The sequence below is a fragment of the Bos javanicus genome, chromosome 1, assembly GCF_032452875.1.
Source record: "Bos javanicus breed banteng chromosome 1, ARS-OSU_banteng_1.0, whole genome shotgun sequence".
NCBI classification, from domain to species: Eukaryota; Metazoa; Chordata; class Mammalia; order Artiodactyla; family Bovidae; genus Bos; species Bos javanicus.
In genome coordinates, this window is record NC_083868.1 from 118,874,960 (window position 1) to 118,894,695 (window position 19,736).

At 39.9% G+C, this 19,736-nt stretch overlaps 1 protein-coding gene and 1 non-coding gene across 3 annotated transcripts in view; one reads left to right on the forward strand and one right to left on the reverse strand.

Annotated features, from left to right (window-relative positions):
- Positions 1-5,758: 5,758 nt before the first annotated feature.
- CP (ceruloplasmin) overlaps positions 5,759-19,736 on the forward strand; it is a 60,291-nt gene continuing 46,313 nt past the window's right edge. The window contains exons 1-4 of one of the 2 annotated variants that reach the window (XM_061419080.1): positions 5,759-6,140; positions 15,871-16,118; positions 18,544-18,756; positions 19,122-19,295. In XM_061419080.1, the coding sequence (XP_061275064.1) occupies positions 5,995-6,140; positions 15,871-16,118; positions 18,544-18,756; positions 19,122-19,295 (781 nt within the window). In that variant the 5' untranslated portion in view covers positions 5,759-5,994. The remainder of the gene's footprint in view (positions 6,141-15,870; positions 16,119-18,543; positions 18,757-19,121; positions 19,296-19,736) is intronic. The other variant, XM_061419086.1, reaches the window with a different exon arrangement.
- TRNAG-CCC (transfer RNA glycine (anticodon CCC)) lies at positions 7,685-7,756 on the reverse strand. The gene has a single exon. It is a non-coding gene; the product is annotated as a tRNA-Gly (tRNA).

Genomic DNA, 19,736 nt, shown 5'->3' on the forward strand with positions numbered 1-19,736 from the left:
AAGTGCATTGCCTCCCTTCCCACATTAAGACTAACTGGTCCTGATACCCCTTATCTAAGAGAATACTGAAAAGGGCATTAGACTGTGGGACTTCCCTGTAGCTCAAATGGTAAAGAATCTGCCTGCAATGTAGGAGACCAGGGCTCAGTCCCTGGGTTGGGAAGATCCTCTGGAGAATGACATGACAATCCACTCCAGTATTCTTAGAGAATCCATGGACAGAGAAGCCTGGCGGGCTACAGTCTGTGGGGTCGCAAAGAGCTGGACACGACTGAGCAACTAACACACAGTTGTAGACTCAGTGATTTGTCTTGAGAGAAAAGGAGATTTGTGTCCAAGAGTTCAGCTGTATTTGGAACTGCTGCATAAATACGGGGTGTTATTGTGTTTAATTCTCTACAGTCTATTGTCATGAGCCAGGTGCCATTTGTTTTTTTCCACTGGCAACATAGGCTTTGTGCAGTCTTATAACCCTTACCTTCTCTAATACTATGATGGTAGCCCATATTCCGTCCTGTCCCGCTGGTAGGCGATACTATTTTATTGTCACCACTCTCCTAGGGATGGACAACTCTACAGGGTCCCATTTAGTGTTATCCACCACTACACACTTGACAGCATGGATTCATAAGCAGAACTTGCTGGTGGTGATTGTGAAGTCCAGGTCTTATAGGACATCTATACCCAATAACATATCCAGGTATGGGTATTACGGATGTGAGAGTTGGTCTATAAAGAAAGCTGAGCGCCAAAGAATTGATGCTTTTGAACTGTGGTGTTGGAGAGGACTCTTGAGAGTACCTTGGACTGCAAGGACATCAAACCAGTCAATCCTAAAGGAAATCAGCCCTGAATATTCATTGGAAGGACTGATGCTGAAGCTAAAGCTCCAATACTTTGGCCACTTGATGCAAAGAACTGACTCATTGGAAAAGACCCTGATGCTGGGAAAGATCGAAGGCATGAGGAGAAGGGGACGACAGAGGATGAGATGGTTGGATGGCATCACTGACTCAATGGACATAAGTTTGAACAAGCTCCAAGAGTTGGTGATGGACAGGGAAGCTTGGCATGCTGCAGTCTGTGGGGTTGCAAAGAGTTGGACGTGACTGAGCAACTGAACTGAACTGAACTGAACTGAACTGATGAGTGAAATATAAACCAGAAAGGGATGGGGAGGCAATCTTCCAATTTGTAAATACAAGTTCATATGTTTCATCCATACCGTTCAGCCTCCATATCCATCAGTGGGTCATATTGCCCCTTGGAACTTGGATGGATTCCCATAAATCTGGGTGCACTGGGCACAGATATCTCTTAAGCCAGAGTGGTCTTCCTATTGGTGCGAGACTGATAAATAGTTCAACATGGGGCCTCCACAGTTATGTATCTGTGGCCCTATGGCCCACACTAAGGAGCAGCTTTTACCCCAGCCCTGATCCCCAGAACTGAGAGTATCAACCCCTATTCTTCATCTTCCCGAAGTGACAGAGTGCAGGCTTGTGCCTCTTCCTCTTGCTGTCAGTAGAATAAACGGTTTTTCTTTGAATAACACTTTCCATAAGGTTAAAAAGACCCCATAAGATTGTTTATATTCTTTTCAGGGGTCCTGATTAATACAAGGTCTTGCCATAACTGTTTGTAGGAAATTCTAGTCGAGCCCCCTTTAATTTCCTCACTTTTGTTGTTGTTTTTTCTCTCTCTTTGGCTTTATCTACCTGTTTATTTGAGCTTCCCTGGTGGCTCAACAGTAAAGAATCCACCTGCAATGCAGGAGATGGGGATTCAATCCCTGGGTTAAGAAGATCCCCTGGAGGAGGGCATGCAACCCACTCCAGTATTCTTGCCTGGAGAATCCCCTGGACAGAGGAGCCTGGTGGGCTGAGGTCCATGGCGTCACAAAGAGTTGAACATGACTGAAGCGACTAAGCATGGCACCTGTTCATTTCCCTCGTGCCAGATCTTTTCAGTCTCACTTAATTCAGCTGTCATAGCCACCATAGTCTGAATGGGTTGATGAACCATCCCAGTCAAAACTGAAACTAAGGTCCCTATCTCAGGTCAGCAACCAAGCTCCTGGAGTGGACTGCAGGATATTATCCTTCATACCTGCTACAAATAACTCCTCAACAGGTCTTGGAAATTAGGAGCATAGATAGCATGCTTCATTCCTGATTCCCTCACTGTTTCTTGTAAATCTTGCAAAGATGCCATCCTAAGGGTGGGTACAGTATGCCTCACTCATTTGGCTAAGCCAGACAAATGCTTGCATGTACCAATTCAATCAAGTTAGCTAGGCCACCTTGGCCACATACAAACATTGCCAGAGGCTGCACTATAACTGTGGTAATTTTAGACATCTTAGACATTTCTGACCCATTTAACATGATGCCATCTCCCCAAGTATCCCAAAATGGAGACCCCAGGCTGCCACTCCTTCTCTACTATTTTGGTTAAACCTGACAGTTAATTCTATTAACTCAGGAGAGGAATATGCTGGTACTGCTGTTTTGGAGTTTGTGAGGGTCTCCTCTCAATTATCTCCTGGTTCCCTAGTGGCCTGTGTTTCAGCTTGTATCAGAGGCCGTGCTTCTTCTTCCTCCTCTATAATTATGTCCTCATCTTCTGACAAGTCTTTATCCCAAAGATCACACCTCTAGGTCCCAGTTCTGCTGTGAAATAAGAGTCCTCACCTTTGAGCCTACTGCCCTGCATTTTAGCTATCTTACCTGCCATCACTTCAGTATGCTCTTCCTGTTGTATTTTCTTTGATATGAAGTCAGAAGTGGTAAAACATGGGTTTCCCTGGTGGCTCAGTGGTAAAGAATCTGCCCACTGATGCAGGAGACACGGGTTTGATCCCTTGTCTGGGAAGAGCCCTTATGCCATGACGCAGCTAAGACGGGTGCCACAACTGTTGAGCCTGTGTTCTAGAGCCCAGGAGCTGCAACTACTGAGCCCATGCACTGCAACCAGTAAAGCCCACATGCCCTAGAGCCTGCACTCCACAACGAGAGGGTAGCCCCTGTTTGCCACAACGAGAGAGAGTCCACATGCAGCACACTGAGACTCAGCACAGTCAAAAACAAATAAATCAATAAAATTATTTTTTAAAAAAAGAAGTGGCAGAACACGCCCTCTAGTCATCCCCCTCTAACACCAAAATCTCTTTAGTTTTCTCTAGTTTCCTGCTGAACTGTAATTCCTTTTCTGTGCTAATCCTTATAGGATATAACAAAGGCCATGCAATAGCTAAAATAGTTTGCTCACTTTCTTTTTTTATCCACTTTCCCTTTCCCACCATTGCAGTTAATATATCTAGGAAGCGCTTTGACATTTTCCAGGTGTCCTGAACTCACACAGTAGCCCGAAGGGTCCCATGAACGTAGCTAGGTCACCCCACACAGAAGAGATGGTGGGTTTACCCCACCGCACCTGGCTTTCCCCCAGCATGGCCCATTCCTGTCTCATTTTCAGTCTCCTGGCTGGCTCACCAATTGTTGGGGCATGGAGGGGACAAAAAGTGCCCATGAACTGAGAAGGTATCGTGACACCAGAAAATGAGGCAGGCAGCTCCACATAATCACTGGATTCATTTATTATAGGGTAACTTACTCAGAGGGTAGGATGGAGGACAAAGAGAGAGAGATCCAGAATTCACAGCTGCTTTCTGCACCACCCAGGGACTATTGGGACAATTCTACAGTTAACCTAGGGCATCAGGGTAAGTGCTTGGAGACAGAAGGCACAGTCCTAAGGCAAGAGTTATGAATGTGTAACTAGTCTCATGGACACTGGGAATACATCATGGAGGTCTTCATCACTGTTTGGAAGCTAATAGAGCATAGATGCCACCTGGACCTAATAATCATTAAACACCCATTAACTACAAAGCCTGTGATGACAGATATGTGATTTCCCACATAGTACAGTCCTGAATAGGGTCAGTGGATGGACAACAGGAACTGTACAGTTCCCAAAGGGCATCATTTACACCATCAGCCATACACTGGCTCATACAGGGGCTTCATGCCAATTAAAAAGCACCCTCTCTAGGAGAATGAACTGCTAAAAGAAGTTCCCTCTGTGTGGACCATTGGGAAAAAGGAGCATTTCTGGGCACCAAGCTTTAAAAAGAACAACAGCATCTTGCAAGACACAGGGTTTGGCCAGTGGAGTCTGGGCAAGATGTTAGCCCCATTCAGGTCCCCTCAGCAGGCATGAGGGCACAATTGCTTAAGGTGACTCTAGAAGGAGGTCTTGGGACATTCTGGGCACGGTGACTCAATTTTCTGTATCAGGACAATTAGTTAAGATTATTGCTAGAACATTATTGCTAGGTGAAAGGAACATCTCCACTCCGCGACCTAACGGGTCATTTTAAGTAATATGATCAACAGCCCTCTGAGACTGATTTAAAGATGAGGAAAATGAGGCTGGGGTCAAGTATATGTCTTGCCTGGGGTCATATGGTGTCATCAGATTTTTATCTTCATACTGCTATTTTCCTCGGCATTTATTAGCCTCATTCATTGCTGCTAATATGTACTAGATATTTCACCCTTCATTTGTATATCATTGGTCTCTCCCCAGTAGAATATAAGTTGACAAGCATAGGGATTCGTGTCTGTTTTATTCCCTGCTATACCCCCACAGTGCTTAGAACAGTGTCTGGCACACAGGGGGTTCATTCAGCAATACTTACTAAATGAATGCATTGTTTGAACATTGGGGTACTTCCTCCTGTACCAACTATTTCTAAAATCCCCATTCAGTAAATACTTATGTAATGCATTGAAGTATTCTAGAGAAAAAGCTCCCATCATCATAAAATGTGCACTGTCATCAGGATTTTCTTCACCTAAAAAATAAAAAGTCTTTCACGCCAAAATTCATGTCCACATCAAAGAGAGAAATTCCAGGTTAATAAACTAGGTCTTGGGCTTCCCTGTTGGCTCAGGGGTAAAGAATCCACCTACCAATGCAGGAGGCATGGGCTCCATCTCTGGTCTGGGAAGATCCCACATACTGTGGAGCAACTAAGTCCATGTGCCATAACTACTGAGCCTAAGTTCTAGAGCCTGGGAGCCGCAACTACTGAAGCCCACCCACCCTAAAGCCTCTGCTCCACAAGGAGAAAAGCCACTCAATGAGAGGCCCACGCACCGTAACTAGAGTAGCCCCTGCTCACTGCAACTAGAGAAAAGCCCATGCAGCAACGAAGACCAAGCACAGCCAAAAATATGCAAATAAATAAAATAAACGAGGGCTCTGTCCATTTACTAAGGGCAACTTTTGCCTTTAAAGACAGGTTTATTTGTTTCTGATTTTTTCAATAACTAAAACAGTGTCTTCAACTCCCATTATCCTCTGCTAATTATTTTTACATAGTGATACACAAGAATCTGATTAACTCTCTATGTAGATGTGTTTGGAGCTTACAAAATAAGTAAAAGTTTCCAAATAAATTGTTATTTGGGGGTACTTAAATTTGGCATGCTAAATATCATGTTTTGTGTCTTGAATATGTAACTAGGTTATTGTTAGACTTTTCCAAAGTAAAGAGCTGCTTATTTTGATTCATTTTGCATAATTTTCATCCCAATGTATTAAAAGTTCACTGTGTGCAGGGCATTTTATTGTAGCATATTGTTGGAAGAACAAAGGGAACATTAAGACATGATCTCTGCCTTCCTGGAATTTACACAATGAATTGTAGAAACACAGACTTATGCACACTCCAGCGCCTCCAACAATAACTGTTGACTTTTTATTTGTAATTAGAGAACCCAGGCAGTGGAAAACTAGGTTTTTCCTGGGTTTACGAGAACTGAACCAAAGTGGAAAATGTTATTTGCTTTAACGAAATAATTCCATCTTATGCAACATAACATTCTGTCAATCAAGCAAATAAAGAAAGAAAGCCTTATTTATAAAGTTGCCTGCTTCTGATTTCATTCCATTGCTTCTTGGGCTCCAAGAGGGGAAAAAAAAATGAAGATTTTCTTGCTCTGTATTTTTCTACTTTTATGTGATACCTCAGCCTGGGCGAAAGATAAGCATTATTACATTGGAATTATTGAAACAGCTTGGAACTATGCCTCTGACCACGGGGAAAAGAAACTTATTTCGGTTGACACGTAAGTCATTGCTTTTTCTTCTTTATAAACCAAACCTAAATTATCAATTAAAAAATAAAGCCAATAAGATGAAATATTTCTTTAATTTGTTATATACAAAAACTGGAAAATATGGACTTGAAACTCTGGACACTAATAAATCTCTAATTCCTGGGATTTTGTTTGTTTTTTGGGATGCTGCCTTATTCCTTCCCACTTGGTCCTGAGGAACTGTGTGGGTTTCTTTTAACCCCTTCTGGTCGTTACATCTCCCATCATGGTTCAGTCTTTTTGTCTGTTTATGCAGAAGTTCTTTCATCCAAAGAATGACTGCATAAAAATTTCTGTTTACTATTCCATTTCTGATTATTAGAGGTAAAAATTAAAGGCTTTTTTAATCCTTAAAAAAAATATTTATTTTATATATCAAATACAATCTTAATATGACTCCACCTAATACTTGTTGGATGACTCTGGACAGATAATTACATTCATCTTTCTCAGACTCAGCATCCTAATCTGTTGACAAAGACAATAAGAATACTTCATAGGGCTGTTTAACGAGTGGTGCCTGGAAAGCTCTTCTTACAGTGCTCGGCACATCATTCATGTGCAAAAAAGCTCTATGTAACTTACAGGTTTTCTTTACGGTTTTCTTTCTTAAAGGTTTTCTTTGTTTCAGTTGAAAAGCCCCTTATTTCAAGCAAAGTTCATCACACAAAAAAACAGGTTCTCCTTGAAGATTTTTGTAATGGAAGATGATCTATATGAAGGTCATCACTTTTAATAATGTTAATTAAACATTTAACACCAAATTAAAATTTGTTACTCAAACCCATATTCATTACATTTAAAGATGTATTTTCGGAGAAGGCAATGGCACCCCACTCCAGTACTCTTGCCTGGAAAATCCCGTGGACGGAGGAGCCTGGTGGGCTGCAGTCCAAGGGGTCGCTAAGAGTCGGACACGACTGAGCGACTTCACTTTCACTTTTCACTTTCATGCATTGGAGGAGGAAATGGCAACCCACTCCAGTGTTCTTGCCTGGAGAATCCCAGGGACGGCGGGGCCTGGTGGGCTGCCGTCTATGGGGTCGCACAGAGTTGAACACGACTGAAGCGACTTAGCAGCAGCAGCAGCAGCAAAGATGTATTTTAATGGTGAAAGTGTATTTTAATGGTGATAAATGTGTTTTAATACTGATACTTAAAAATGCAAGTTAATGGTGACAAATGAACCCAATGACCATTTGCTGCTAACACTGTATCTTTAAAAAATAGCTTAAAAGGTATGCCAAATTTCATAATGTTGACTCTGTTGATGGGTATACATTATTCTCATTAATTTTATGTATGTTTAAAGTTTTTCAAAGTAAAAAAAATAAATAAATGCATAGATGATAATACCTAATTGCTAAGTTATTAATTTAGTAATAATCAGTGAGGAATGTTTCTGACCTAAGAATAACTGTTTGTAAATAAAACTAGTATATTTTGCAATTATGTTTTTAAAATATTCACTTATTTGACTTTGCTGGGTCTTAGTTGCAGCATGTGGGATCTAGTTCCCTAACCAGGGATCGAACCTGGGACCCTGCATTGGGATCACAGAGTCTTAACCACTGGACCACTAGGGAGGTCCCTGCAATTATTTTTATAAGCTTGGTTTTGAGCTAGTGTTCTCTTCTTTTGGAGATGGCATATTCTTAGGCTTCACAAGAACCATTATTTTGTATGACTTCAGCATTTTCCCTAACTAAACAATTATACACGTTTTTTAATAGGAAATCTAGATACATTTTTTGAAAAGGTCAGATACATTAGGAAAAAAAATACTGTCATACAGTCCTACTCCATGCCCTCACCCATCCTGCTGCCATTATTCATGGTCAAAAATCCAATCAGTTTGATTGCACATCAACCAAGTGCTAGACATTGCCCTGACCATACTTTAACAAAGTCTCTAATTCTAGACATTTAGAAAAGAAAAGGGCTTCGGTAAGAATTTTTTTGCAGGGAGGGAAGAGAATTTTTTTATTTTTAAACAGCCTAGCATCCTGCGTATGCCGGGGAGGTTATACAACATTGGCTCGATCATCTCCTGCTTCAACAACAGCCTACAGTTGTGCAAACTATAGCTGACACTGCTCACTCTGTCTGTGATATTTTTTAATATATCTGAACAGCAAATATTAACTAGATCTTCAGCAATTTTGCCAATACTATGCTAACATTTGCATCAGATTTGCAGAATGTCCAGCTGCTAATACATTCAGCCTTCTATAACAAAATACACCAGACAGGATAGCTTAGCAACAACAGAAATCCCTTTCTCACAGCTCAAGAGGCCAGGAAGTTCAAGGTGCCAACATGGTCATGTTCTAGTAAGATCTCTCTTCTGGGTTCATAGCCTTTTCACTGTGTCCTCACTTGGTGGAAGGGACTAAGAATGTCTTCGGAGCCTCTTACTCCATTTATGAGAGCCCCACCCTCATGACCTAACCACCTCCAAAGACCTCATCTCCTAATACCATCACATTAGGGATTAGGATTTCAATATATAGTGGGGGATAGGACATAAATATGCCAAAGGATGATGTGATATAACCAGATACAATTATTGACACTCATTGTGTGAAGGCTAAAAAGGAGTGCAGATATATAGGCTGAGAAACAGGTTGAAAGAGGTCAAGATGGTTGTTAGGCAGAGAATTAGGTTTAAGCTGCTGTTGACCTTGAAGATCCGGAACAAGGAAGAGGAAAGTATGTATTGAGATGGCAGAAACTCCATCTGCTAAACTCACTGGTGATCACTAGTACCTAGAATTTGGAAACACTAAAATATTTTTTAATTAATGAAAATGAATGTATAAAAGGTGTGTAGGAAGCTAGACAAAATTATAGGCTGTGTTGTCAAAATTTCCCCTTGTTTCTAATGTAGAGAGATATACACCATAGAATAAATCAGAAGATAGAATGAAATAAGAAAAGTCAGTTTATGGAGTTATACATCAGTTAGTGGAACAGGAAACATTGGCAGATAGAAAGGAAAAAATGTGTGGATTCTTTTAATTAGGAAAATAAGAGTTCACTTCTTTTTATTCTATCAGAAGTATTTCTTTCTAGTGGGGTAAGTTCAGTTTGGTTGCTCAGTCGTATCCGACTCTTTGCAACCCCATGGACTGCAGCATGCTAGGTTTCCCTATACATCACCAACTCCCGGAGTTTACTCAAACTCATGTTCATCAAGTCCGTGATGCCATCCAACCAACTCGTCCTCTGTCATCCCCTTTTCCTCCTGCCTTCAATCTTTCCTAGCATCAGAGTCTTTTCAAATGAGTCAGCTCTTCGCATCAGGTGGACAAAGGATTGGAGTTTCAGCTTCAGCATCTGTCCTTCCAATGACTATTCAGGACTGATTCCCTTTAGGATAGACTGGCTGGATCTCCTTGCAATCCAAGGGACTCTCAAGAGTCTTCTCCAACACCACAGTTCAAAAGCATCAATTCTTTGGCACTCAGCTTTCTTTATAGTCCAACTGTCACATCCATACATAACTACTGGAAAAACCATAGCTTTGACTAGATGGACCTTTGTTGGCAAAGTAATGTCTTTGCTTTTTAATATGCTATCTAGGTTGGTCATAGCTTTTCTATGGGGTAAGGTAGAAAGTAATTTCCTTATATTTATCAGTGCCTCATCTATCACTTTAACACATCAATAAACTGTTAAAGATCTGTGAAATATACCTTCTGTTCCTAAGTTGAAGTGAAAATTAGAGTATTAATCGCTTTAGTAGTGCCCGACTCTTTGTGACCCCATGGACTATTATGGCCTGCCAGCCTCCTCTGTCCATGGAATAAGTTATTTGTATTTAAGGGCTTCTCTGGTGGCTAAGACAGTAAAGAATCCACCTGCAATGAGAGAGACCTGGGTTTGATTTCTGGGTTGGGGCATGGCAACCCACTCCAATATTCTTGCGTGGAGAATCCCCATGGACAGAGGAGCCTGGCAGGCTATGGTCCATGGGGTCACAAAGAGCCAGACACGACTAAACAACTAAGCACAAGAATAAAAAGGGCTTCCCTGGTGGCTCAGTTTGTGAGGAATCTGCTTGCAATGCAAGAGACTGTCTGCAGTGCAGGAGACCCAGGTTCGATTCCTGGGTCAGAAAGATCCCTGAAGAAGGAAATGGCAACCCACTCCAGTATTCTTGCCTGGGAAATCTCATGGACAGAGAAGCCTGGCAGGCTACAATCCATGGGGTCGCAAGAGTGAGACACAGCTTAGCGACTAAACTACCACCACTACCAAGAATAAAAGACATACATATAAAAACAATTAGCAGATGCAATACTGTGATCTGGGCCCATGGTAGACACTAATTAAATGTTTATTGAAAAAATAAATAGATAAATGTTTATTGATTTTGTTAGCTACATAGTAGCAATAAGTAAAACGGTCCAGTTTTCTTCAGATTACTTCTTTCTCCTGGTGACCTTAGGAAGCTAGAAGTAAGTGAAAACTTCCTTAAACAGAAGAACTATCACAAAACCCTTTTACACTAACTTCATAGGCTCTTATTCAGGCTTGGTGATTTTAAATACAGTTCTTGCAAACATTGTTAAACCTAGTTTTCCAGCCCATTGTAGGTTTGAAAAATAAATCAGAAATACTACAGTGAAGTCATATACATAAGCAGACTCATTGACCAAGAAAAAAATGAAAGCCCAAATTTTGACCAAATAGAAAACAAGATAACAACATTGCACTCTATGATATAATCATAAGTATTATAATAGTGAGTGATCAGGGTACCATAACCATTCAGTAAATGTTTATATTTACTATTATCATCATAACAGAAGTTGAATTTTTCCCAGTACATGATGGTTAAAAAAACAAGGATGCAAAGAAAACATTTTAAAGAAAAAAAACTTGCGCAAAGGCATTTTTTACCCCTTCCAAAATGGTCTTAAATTTTTAAATGATTCTTAAAGAGGTAAAATTATGAGCTAAAGTTATCTGGAAGTCATTTATGATGCCTTATACTCCGAGGCTGCCAAATAAAAAATAGTAAGCAAAATCTGGTGTGGTATAAACATTTCACATAAGACCGTCCACGTGCAGAAGCTAATGAAGTAACTATACCATTTCACACTTTTTGAGCTCTACAATTTATTATCACAGTTGCTATTTTTCCCCAAGAACATATCCAAAAGAGGGCTAACACCTAGATAGAATTTTCATGCTGTGCTAGTGAAGCCAGGCTAGTTAGAACCTATAGCTCACTGAAGTGTGCGCTGTATAAACCCAGGTTGAGTCTTTGCCTACCAAAGTAGTCTTTGCCTACTTTTGGACTTTTCTTTGTGATTCCTGTGTGTAGTAGGCAGAGTTTTTTTAATTGCCCCCAAAGACATCCTAAACCTAAAATTCTAGAACCAGTGAATCTGATGATCTATCACTCCCATGGTTTACGTTATATTCAAGGATACAGTTGACTTTAGGGACATGATCTGGGTGGGCCTAGTCTAAAGCAGAGAATTCTCTAGCAGAAGAGGAGGAAGTCAGAGAGATTCAAAGAGGTTTGAGGGGGATTCAACAAACTGTTGCTGACTTGGAGATGGAAGAAATCACTTTGGAAGGAATACAAGTGGCCTTAAAGAACTGGGAGAAGTCTTCAGCTGTGAGCTAGCAAAGAAGCAGGAATTTCAGTCCTATAACCATAATGAACTGAATTCTGCCAATAACCTGAGTGAGCTTGGCAGTGGACTTCTCCACAGAGCCTCCAGACAAGTACTCGGACAAGCCAACACCTTGATGTCAGCTGTGATAACCTGAGGAGAGAATCCAGTCATGCCATGCCAGACTGCTGATCCATGGAACCGTGAAATTAATAAATAGGTGCTGTTTAAAGCTGCTTTGTGATCATTTGTTATGCAGCAATAGAAAACTAATATACTGTGTCTCAATTAGTAAAGCCAAGAATCCAGAGACTTTTCACATACATTACCCACACTTTAGTAAATCATGTCTAAACATAAACCAAGACCTCCTTGAGTGCATTCTGAATTTATGGGAGGGAATAGCATTATTACTGTTTTACTAAGGCAGTGTAAAAATTGTTTTAATTACCCTACCATTAAAAACTCACTTCTGGGTCTGAGCTTACCAGAAATTAGAGGAATTGCTATAGGATTATAGGGCTTCCCTGCTGGCTCAGATGGTAAAGAATTTGCCTGCAATGCAGGAGACCCAAGTTCGGTCCCCTGGAGAAGGAAATGGCTACCCATTCCAGTATTCTTTTCCTGGGAAATCCCATGGTCAGAGGAGCCTGGAAGGCTATAGTCCACGGGGTCACAAAGAGTCAGACATGAATGATCGACTAACACTTTCACTTTCACTATAGAATTATAAGAACTGGGGAAGCTAAAAAAGTAGAATGTGATTACTGAGAGGGAGACATATCTATTGAAATGAAGTAAAACAACATATCACAATTTCCAACAGAAAGAACAACAATTAATGTGAATCATTTGTTCCAGTCAAAGAACAACCATAATAGATCCCTTTGACTGGATGTCTGACTGGCAAACTTCCTGCAAGCTTCCAGTAACTGACCCTTTGTCCCCAAAGCTGTGCTCTTGATGTTAAATAGACAGTCCCTAATGACCCTTTGATGTGTCTTTGGAGACACAGCATAAACAAACAGACCTCCCCCAAGTTATCGCATTATGTGAAATATTTACCAATTTGCTTAAGACTTAATTTTGTTTCAGAAAAAAAGACAAGATGGGAAACACATTTTGCACATTGCTATGTGTATACAAGAAATCCAAATGTTAAAATTTCTGAATAGGTTATAAATTCAGATCAGTTATTTTTATAGTATTTTTCACCACCTCCCCCCACCTCCAAAAAAATCTTTGTATACACAAAAAGAATCCCAAAGCTTAGGCAATACTCCCCTTATTTCAGGAAATAATGAATACAGGAGAATTTCAGCGCAATGAAAGCATTTTGAGAAAGTCCGCTGCAGTTTATTGAAATGAAATGTGACATATTCCTTAATTAGATTCAGAGGCACATTCAGGAAATATAAATACACATTGTATCTAAAGGAAGCCTCAAGAATTTGAGGGCTATTTTTAAACTTTGGCTTTATTTAAAATGTGGATCAGGCTTCCCTGGTGGCTCAGTGGTAAAGAATCCACCTGCCAATCCTGGAGATGAACGTTCAATCCCTGGGTCAGGAAGATCCCTTTAAGAAGGAAATGGCAACCCACTCCAGTATTCTTGCCTGGAGAACCCCACGGACAGAGAAGCCTGGCAGGCTACAGTCTGTGGGATCGCAGAAGAGTCAGACATGACTTAGTAAATAAAACAGCAAGATGGGAATCAACAGTGCATGGTGAAACACAGATTAGAATCTCTATTTAAATATCATTGAAGGTGAATCTCTTAGATTCATAGACACTGGTGAAAACTTTCCGCTAGTCTTAGACAGGTCTGTGTGAGACTGAGTGGCCCAGGTTCTGATGTGACCCGAGAGGAATTCCATCTTTGAGCTATAAGCTTTCCAGCTGCCATTGTGTGCTTGACTGAACTGCCCTCTTCCTGACCTCCTCTCAGCAAAGTGGACTGGATGAATCTGTCTTTAATCTCAGTGGCCTTCAGGGCTTTGGAATTTTGCTGCTGTTACAACATCTATTCATTAAGATTACTCCTGTCTGTACTAATGTGGCAGTTTAGGGGGAAGAAGTCACACCCCTTCTCATTGTTTTTTCATGTATTTTAATGTGCTTAAAGTCTCTCAGAGCTTTTCTCAATATTTTTTTTTTTGGTTTGTTTTAACAAAATGGAAATTGCAACAATTAGAAAATGAAAACAAATATGACGAATAATGGCTTAATCATGGATTTGCTGTATTGGTTATAAAAGATGTAACTTTATTTTTCTAACTTCCAATTTGGCCCTTCTCCCACCACGATAGGGGAAAGAGACTCCCATCTCACTCATTTTTTCAGTGAACAAGTTGAGAATCCCAGGGCTTAAACAATCCAGCTTGACAACTATAAGGTGCTCATTGTAAAAGCTCTCTGGTCAATCCAGAGCACGGGGCTCTGCTATTTTCAACATCTGTTCCTGCTGCCCAAATGCAGCTCAGAGACCCTTCTTACTGGTCCCCTCACTCAAGCTCAATTTGGTACCTCCATGCCACCATGCCAGGAGAGATTTGGCCACGACCGGAACCAGCCACCTTTCTGTCTCAAGGCATCCAGGAATCCCACTGTCCCTGGGATTGGGCCGCTTTCTCCCCCTGCATCTGGAGCCTCCCCTACTTGGGTTGCCCATGAGCACAGAGAGGCATCAGAACACATGGGGGTTATTTGTTAGTAAATGCAGATGCCTAAACTCCACCCCAGCAGCACAGAAGCAGAATCAATGGGGCTGGAGCCTAGGAACTTGCATTTATCAAGGTCCTCAGTAGATTCCTATACATGTGAAAATTAAGAAACATTGGGCCAGAGCCTTAGATTTAAAAAATAAAAACAGGCCTTTAAACTCTGCAACAGACAAAGATCAGCATTCCCACACAAGCTCTGCTCTCATCTGGAAAAAAAAATAAAAAGGAAAAATATTCTTCACTCTTTCTGATGAGCTTACCACTGAGAAAACAAGCCTAAATTTATTCCTTAGTCAGGTTATACAGCCTCACAAGGGTTGAGTGGAAAATAGTAAGGCACCAAAAGTCACTGAGATCAAAGCAGGCAACACACACACACACACACACACACACACGCACACAAACCATAGATCATTAGCCAGAATGTTAGCATTTTTTATTCTCGTGGAGGAGACCTCAAGTGTGGAAGGGCTGCCAAAGCCCAGGTTTTAAGTGGGTTCTCCTGAACGACTAGAAGCCACTGCCCACAGGTAGATTCCACTGACCTATCCCGGCTTCCGTCAAAGACAATAACTTAAGAATCAGTTCAAAAGTTTGAATATCAAGCTCAATTTCTTTCTTTTCCTTTCTTTTCTTCTTTTTTTTTTTTTTCCTGGCTACTATTCACTTTGCTGATATTTTCAGGAAAGTTTTAAGCAACTATTAATCAGGCACTAACCAGAATATAAACTTTCAATGTTCAAGTACTTTTGCTAGCAAGGGATTAAAAAAACCACAGGGGTAATTTGAAATCAAAGGTAATTAAAAAACCCATATACATTATATGCATCAAGTCCAACTTTGATTTAGTTTTGCTAAAAGAAATTAAAACAATAGCATTACCTTAGCATTATTAGCTTTGCTTTAGGAAAACAAATATATACACACAATTTGACATCTCACACATCCAGATTGATTGCTTGTAAACTCAAGTTTTCTTCATGACTGAAAGAGGTGCACAAGAAGTGAGAAATGTCTTAGCTCTATTTTAATAAATTTATATATTTATATATATTCATAAGGTCTCTGTGCTTTAACATTAAAATCTTGTAAGAAATACTCTGGTAAGATGTATTATATTTTTATGGAGCATTCACACATGGTTGTCTGCCATATAGCTAATGTAGGACACCTCACATTATTAAAATAACATGGCTAAATGCCAGCTCTTCTCTTCGTTTTTTGGAAGCATCCTTACAACAACGGCAAACATTTAATATCATATGGTTATTCGTTTCTCTTTCATTATAATGTTATCCCTGGAAATGATGGCTTCTACTAAGGTTGTCTTCTTTTCCTTTGCAGGGAACATTCCAATATCTATCTTCAAAATGGCCCCAATAGAATTGGAAGCGTTTACAAGAAGGCTGTGTATCTTCAGTACACAGATGAAAACTTCAGGACTGTTATAGAAAAACCTGTCTGGTTAGGGTTTTTAGGCCCTATTATCAAAGCTGAAACTGGAGATAAAGTTTATGTACATCTGAAAAACTTTGCCTCTAGGCCTTATACATTTCATGCACATGGAATGACTTACTATAAGGAGCATGAAGGTCAGTTCAACTCAAAATCTTGCTGGAATCCTCTCTTCCTTTTCAGTAGCGCCATTTTTTAACTTCCAAGATTATGGACTTTCCTCCTGGATAAGACCTGTAATAATGTTCTTTAGCTCTGAACTATTTTATGAATAAGTGTTTTGGTTCATCCTAATAATGCTGTGCTCCTCTTGGTTATGCTTGCTTATGTAGAGTGTGAATGTGAAGGATTTCTGGAGTCAAAGAGAGCTGGACTTCCTTCCCAGTGCCCTACACCTTTCCAGATAAATAGTCAAACTAAGAGAAATAGTGCACATTAAAGCCTGGAAAAGACAAAAATCCTGAAGGAAGAAACAGGACTCAAGATGGGGATTGTCTTATCTCTAAAGTTCCTACATGTGAACTTACTGTAACAATTGTCACCTTCCATCCTAACTTTGTCCCAGCTAAGGCAGCACAGTCATCTCACACAGTAACCAGATAGTGCACATGGCTGGATGATCCTGGAGTCATACCTGAGACACAATTAACCAAAAGGTCACTTAACTATAGGACTTGGAATCCTTAAAGACGGTACGGGAAGAACAAAGATTATATTTGGTGCTTGTGATCTCATTCTTAGTAGATGGTGATGGTGATGATGGTGATGATGATGATGGAGACGAAGATGATGACAGGAGATGATGTTTTATTGTGGTTAAATGCAAGGACTTCAAAATTAACAGACCCGTATTTCAGCGCAGCATTGGCTTCTACTTGGCTGAATGACCTTGGACAAGTTACTTAAATTCTCTATGCTTCAGTTTTCTCATCTATAAAATAGGAACAGTGAGAGTATATAATAAGAGTTCTATAAATGTCAGTTATAAAAAAAATGCTGAGGCCATGCTACAGTTCATGGGAATTATAAGGATCAAGCTTGGAAATTAGACTAAAATTCACCTTAACTAATTATTGGCTTTGTATTTAAAAGAGGGATTGCTTTACAAGGTCAATGTTTTGATCTTTTATATATTTATGTGTTTTTGTAAACAAAATAATTATATTCATAGCATAAAAGTTTACTGCCATCTTATTTTTTACAATTTCATGTCATATTAGGATATAAATAATTTTTACGGATGATCATTGTATTGTGGCTGTGTTAGACGAAAAAAGAGTACTTAGCTTTCAGAGACACATACTCAGTTATTTATAAATGAAATGACATGAGTCAGGGGCTCACTTTAGAATAATTCACTGATGATGGGGATTAGAGTGGGTGAGAGTATAGATGAAACAAGATTGGCCTTGAGTTGATCACTGGTAAAGCTGAGATTTTGGGCACATGGAAATTTATCATATTATTCTCTTAATTTTTGCATATGTTTGGAAAAATACAAAATTAAAGTAAAAATTAAAACAATTTCATGGTTATTTCATAGGCAAAAATCTGATATCATACAAGAAACTTCAAATTATAGCAGAGGGTAGCCATTTTGCTCTTACTTCCATACCATAACCCCAGGGCAAAAACATTTTTTTGTTTTTGTTTTTTAAATACAGTTGTATGGCATTTTAACATGACCCTAATTCTGAACTCTCAGAAAAAGTGTTTTTTTTTTAAATTGCAAACCCATAGTCACTATGGGGCTTCCCAGGGGGCGCAGTGGTAAAGAAGTTACTTGCCAATGAAGGAGATGGGAAGATTCTCTGGAGAAGGTAATGGCGACTCACTCCAGTATTCTTGCCTGGAGAATTCCATGGACAGAGGAGCCTGGCAGGCAAGCTATACAGTCCATGGGGTCTCAAAGAGTCAGACATGACTGAGCACCCAAAGTCACAATGCTCCTAATTCATCTATTACTGCTTCTTGAAGACTCAGTTCAGTTCAGTTCAGTTGCTCAGTCGTGTCCAACTCTTTGCAACCCCATGGACTGCAGCACGCCAGCCTCCCTGTCCATCACCAACTCCTGGAGTTCACTCAGACTCACGTCCATCAAGTCAGTGATGCCATCCAGCCATCTCATCCTCTGTCGTCCCCTTCTCCTCCTGCCCCCAATCCCTCACAGCATCAGAGTCTTTTCCAATGAGTCAACTCTTTGCATCAGGTGGCCAAGGTATTGGAGTTTCAGCTTTAGCATCATTTCTTCCAAAGAACACCCAGGACTGATCTCCTTTAGAATGGACTGGTTGGATCTCCTTGCAGTCCAAGGGACTCTCAAGAGTCTTCCCCACTCAGTCAAGTATAAAAAATGACATTTTCTATGAAACTTCCAGACCTTGTTGCCATTAGCTTCTTATTCTTCTGTGCTCAAGTAGAATATCACTGCATTCCCAAGGGGATACATACCAGATATTGAATAAATGTTTGCTGAATGAATTAACAGACCATCTATTTTTTTCTTTTAAGTTCAAGCACTTTCAAATTCAACCTGTCATTTCATTGCATGTCGTTTCCTAGGGGCCATTTATCCTGATAACACCACAGATTTTCAAAAAGCAGATGACAAAGTGCAGCCAGGTGAACAGTGCATGTACATACTGCATGCCAACCCCGAACAAGGTCCTGGTCAGGAAGACAGCAACTGCGTGACCCGGATTTACCATTCCCACATTGATGCTCCAAAAGACATTGCCTCAGGACTCATTGGGCCTTTAATACACTGCAAAAAAGGTACATTTTCTCATTATTAGTCTCAATAAATTACCAAAGACAGTAGACAGGGAGGTTTATTCTTTAAATATACATTAAGTCTTCTGTGTTATGACTGAGTAGGGAAGGTAGAGGGGCGGTGAGTCTAGAAAAAAAGGAAGGGAAGGGTAGGAAAGGGTAAGGAGAAAAAAGGGTGCATGAAGCAACATTTAGGTTACTGAACATAAATTCCCTAACTATTTCCAAGTCTATAAAACAGGAATGACTGGTCCAGATTTCTGGTCTGTTCGGAAAATAAATACTAAAATTGTTTAAAGCTATATGAATCACATGCTAAAATTCATGCTAAAAATTAAAGTCTACTGAAATAGTAATTTTCACTTCAGATTCTCTGGATGAAGAAAAAGAAAAAAATATTGACAAAGAATTTGTGGTAATGTTTTCTGTGGTGGATGAAAATCTCAGCTGGTACCTAGAAGAAAACATTAAAACCTACTGCTCTGAACCAGAGAAGGTTGAAAAAGATAATGAAGACTTCCAGGAGAGTAACAGAATGTATTGTAAGATTACACAGGATCTGTTAACTTTATCTTATTTTTCTCAGTCCATGAATTATGCTAACCTTATTCCCTTACATGAATAAGTAGTGTATTCTAATCTATGCCCTTGGTAACAAAGCATACTGGGTATGCAAATAGATATTCAGCTAAACAGGTCCAATCAGAACTCTAAGCCAGGTAAAGCCAGATACATCAAACTATTTCAAAACTAATAAGGATAAATCAATATCAGTTATGGTTAAATATATATGTGTGTTATATCTACATATTTTTTATTCTCCCGACTCCTAAAAATTAAAGCAGCCTAAAATTATTAAATTATATTTTAAAGCATTGCACTATAGTTAAGAAAATAGTTCAAACCATTAAGTCTAAAAGATTTCTTTTACATACATATTATCCTTCACTACCACCCCCAACTTTGTATCATTTTCCCCTACA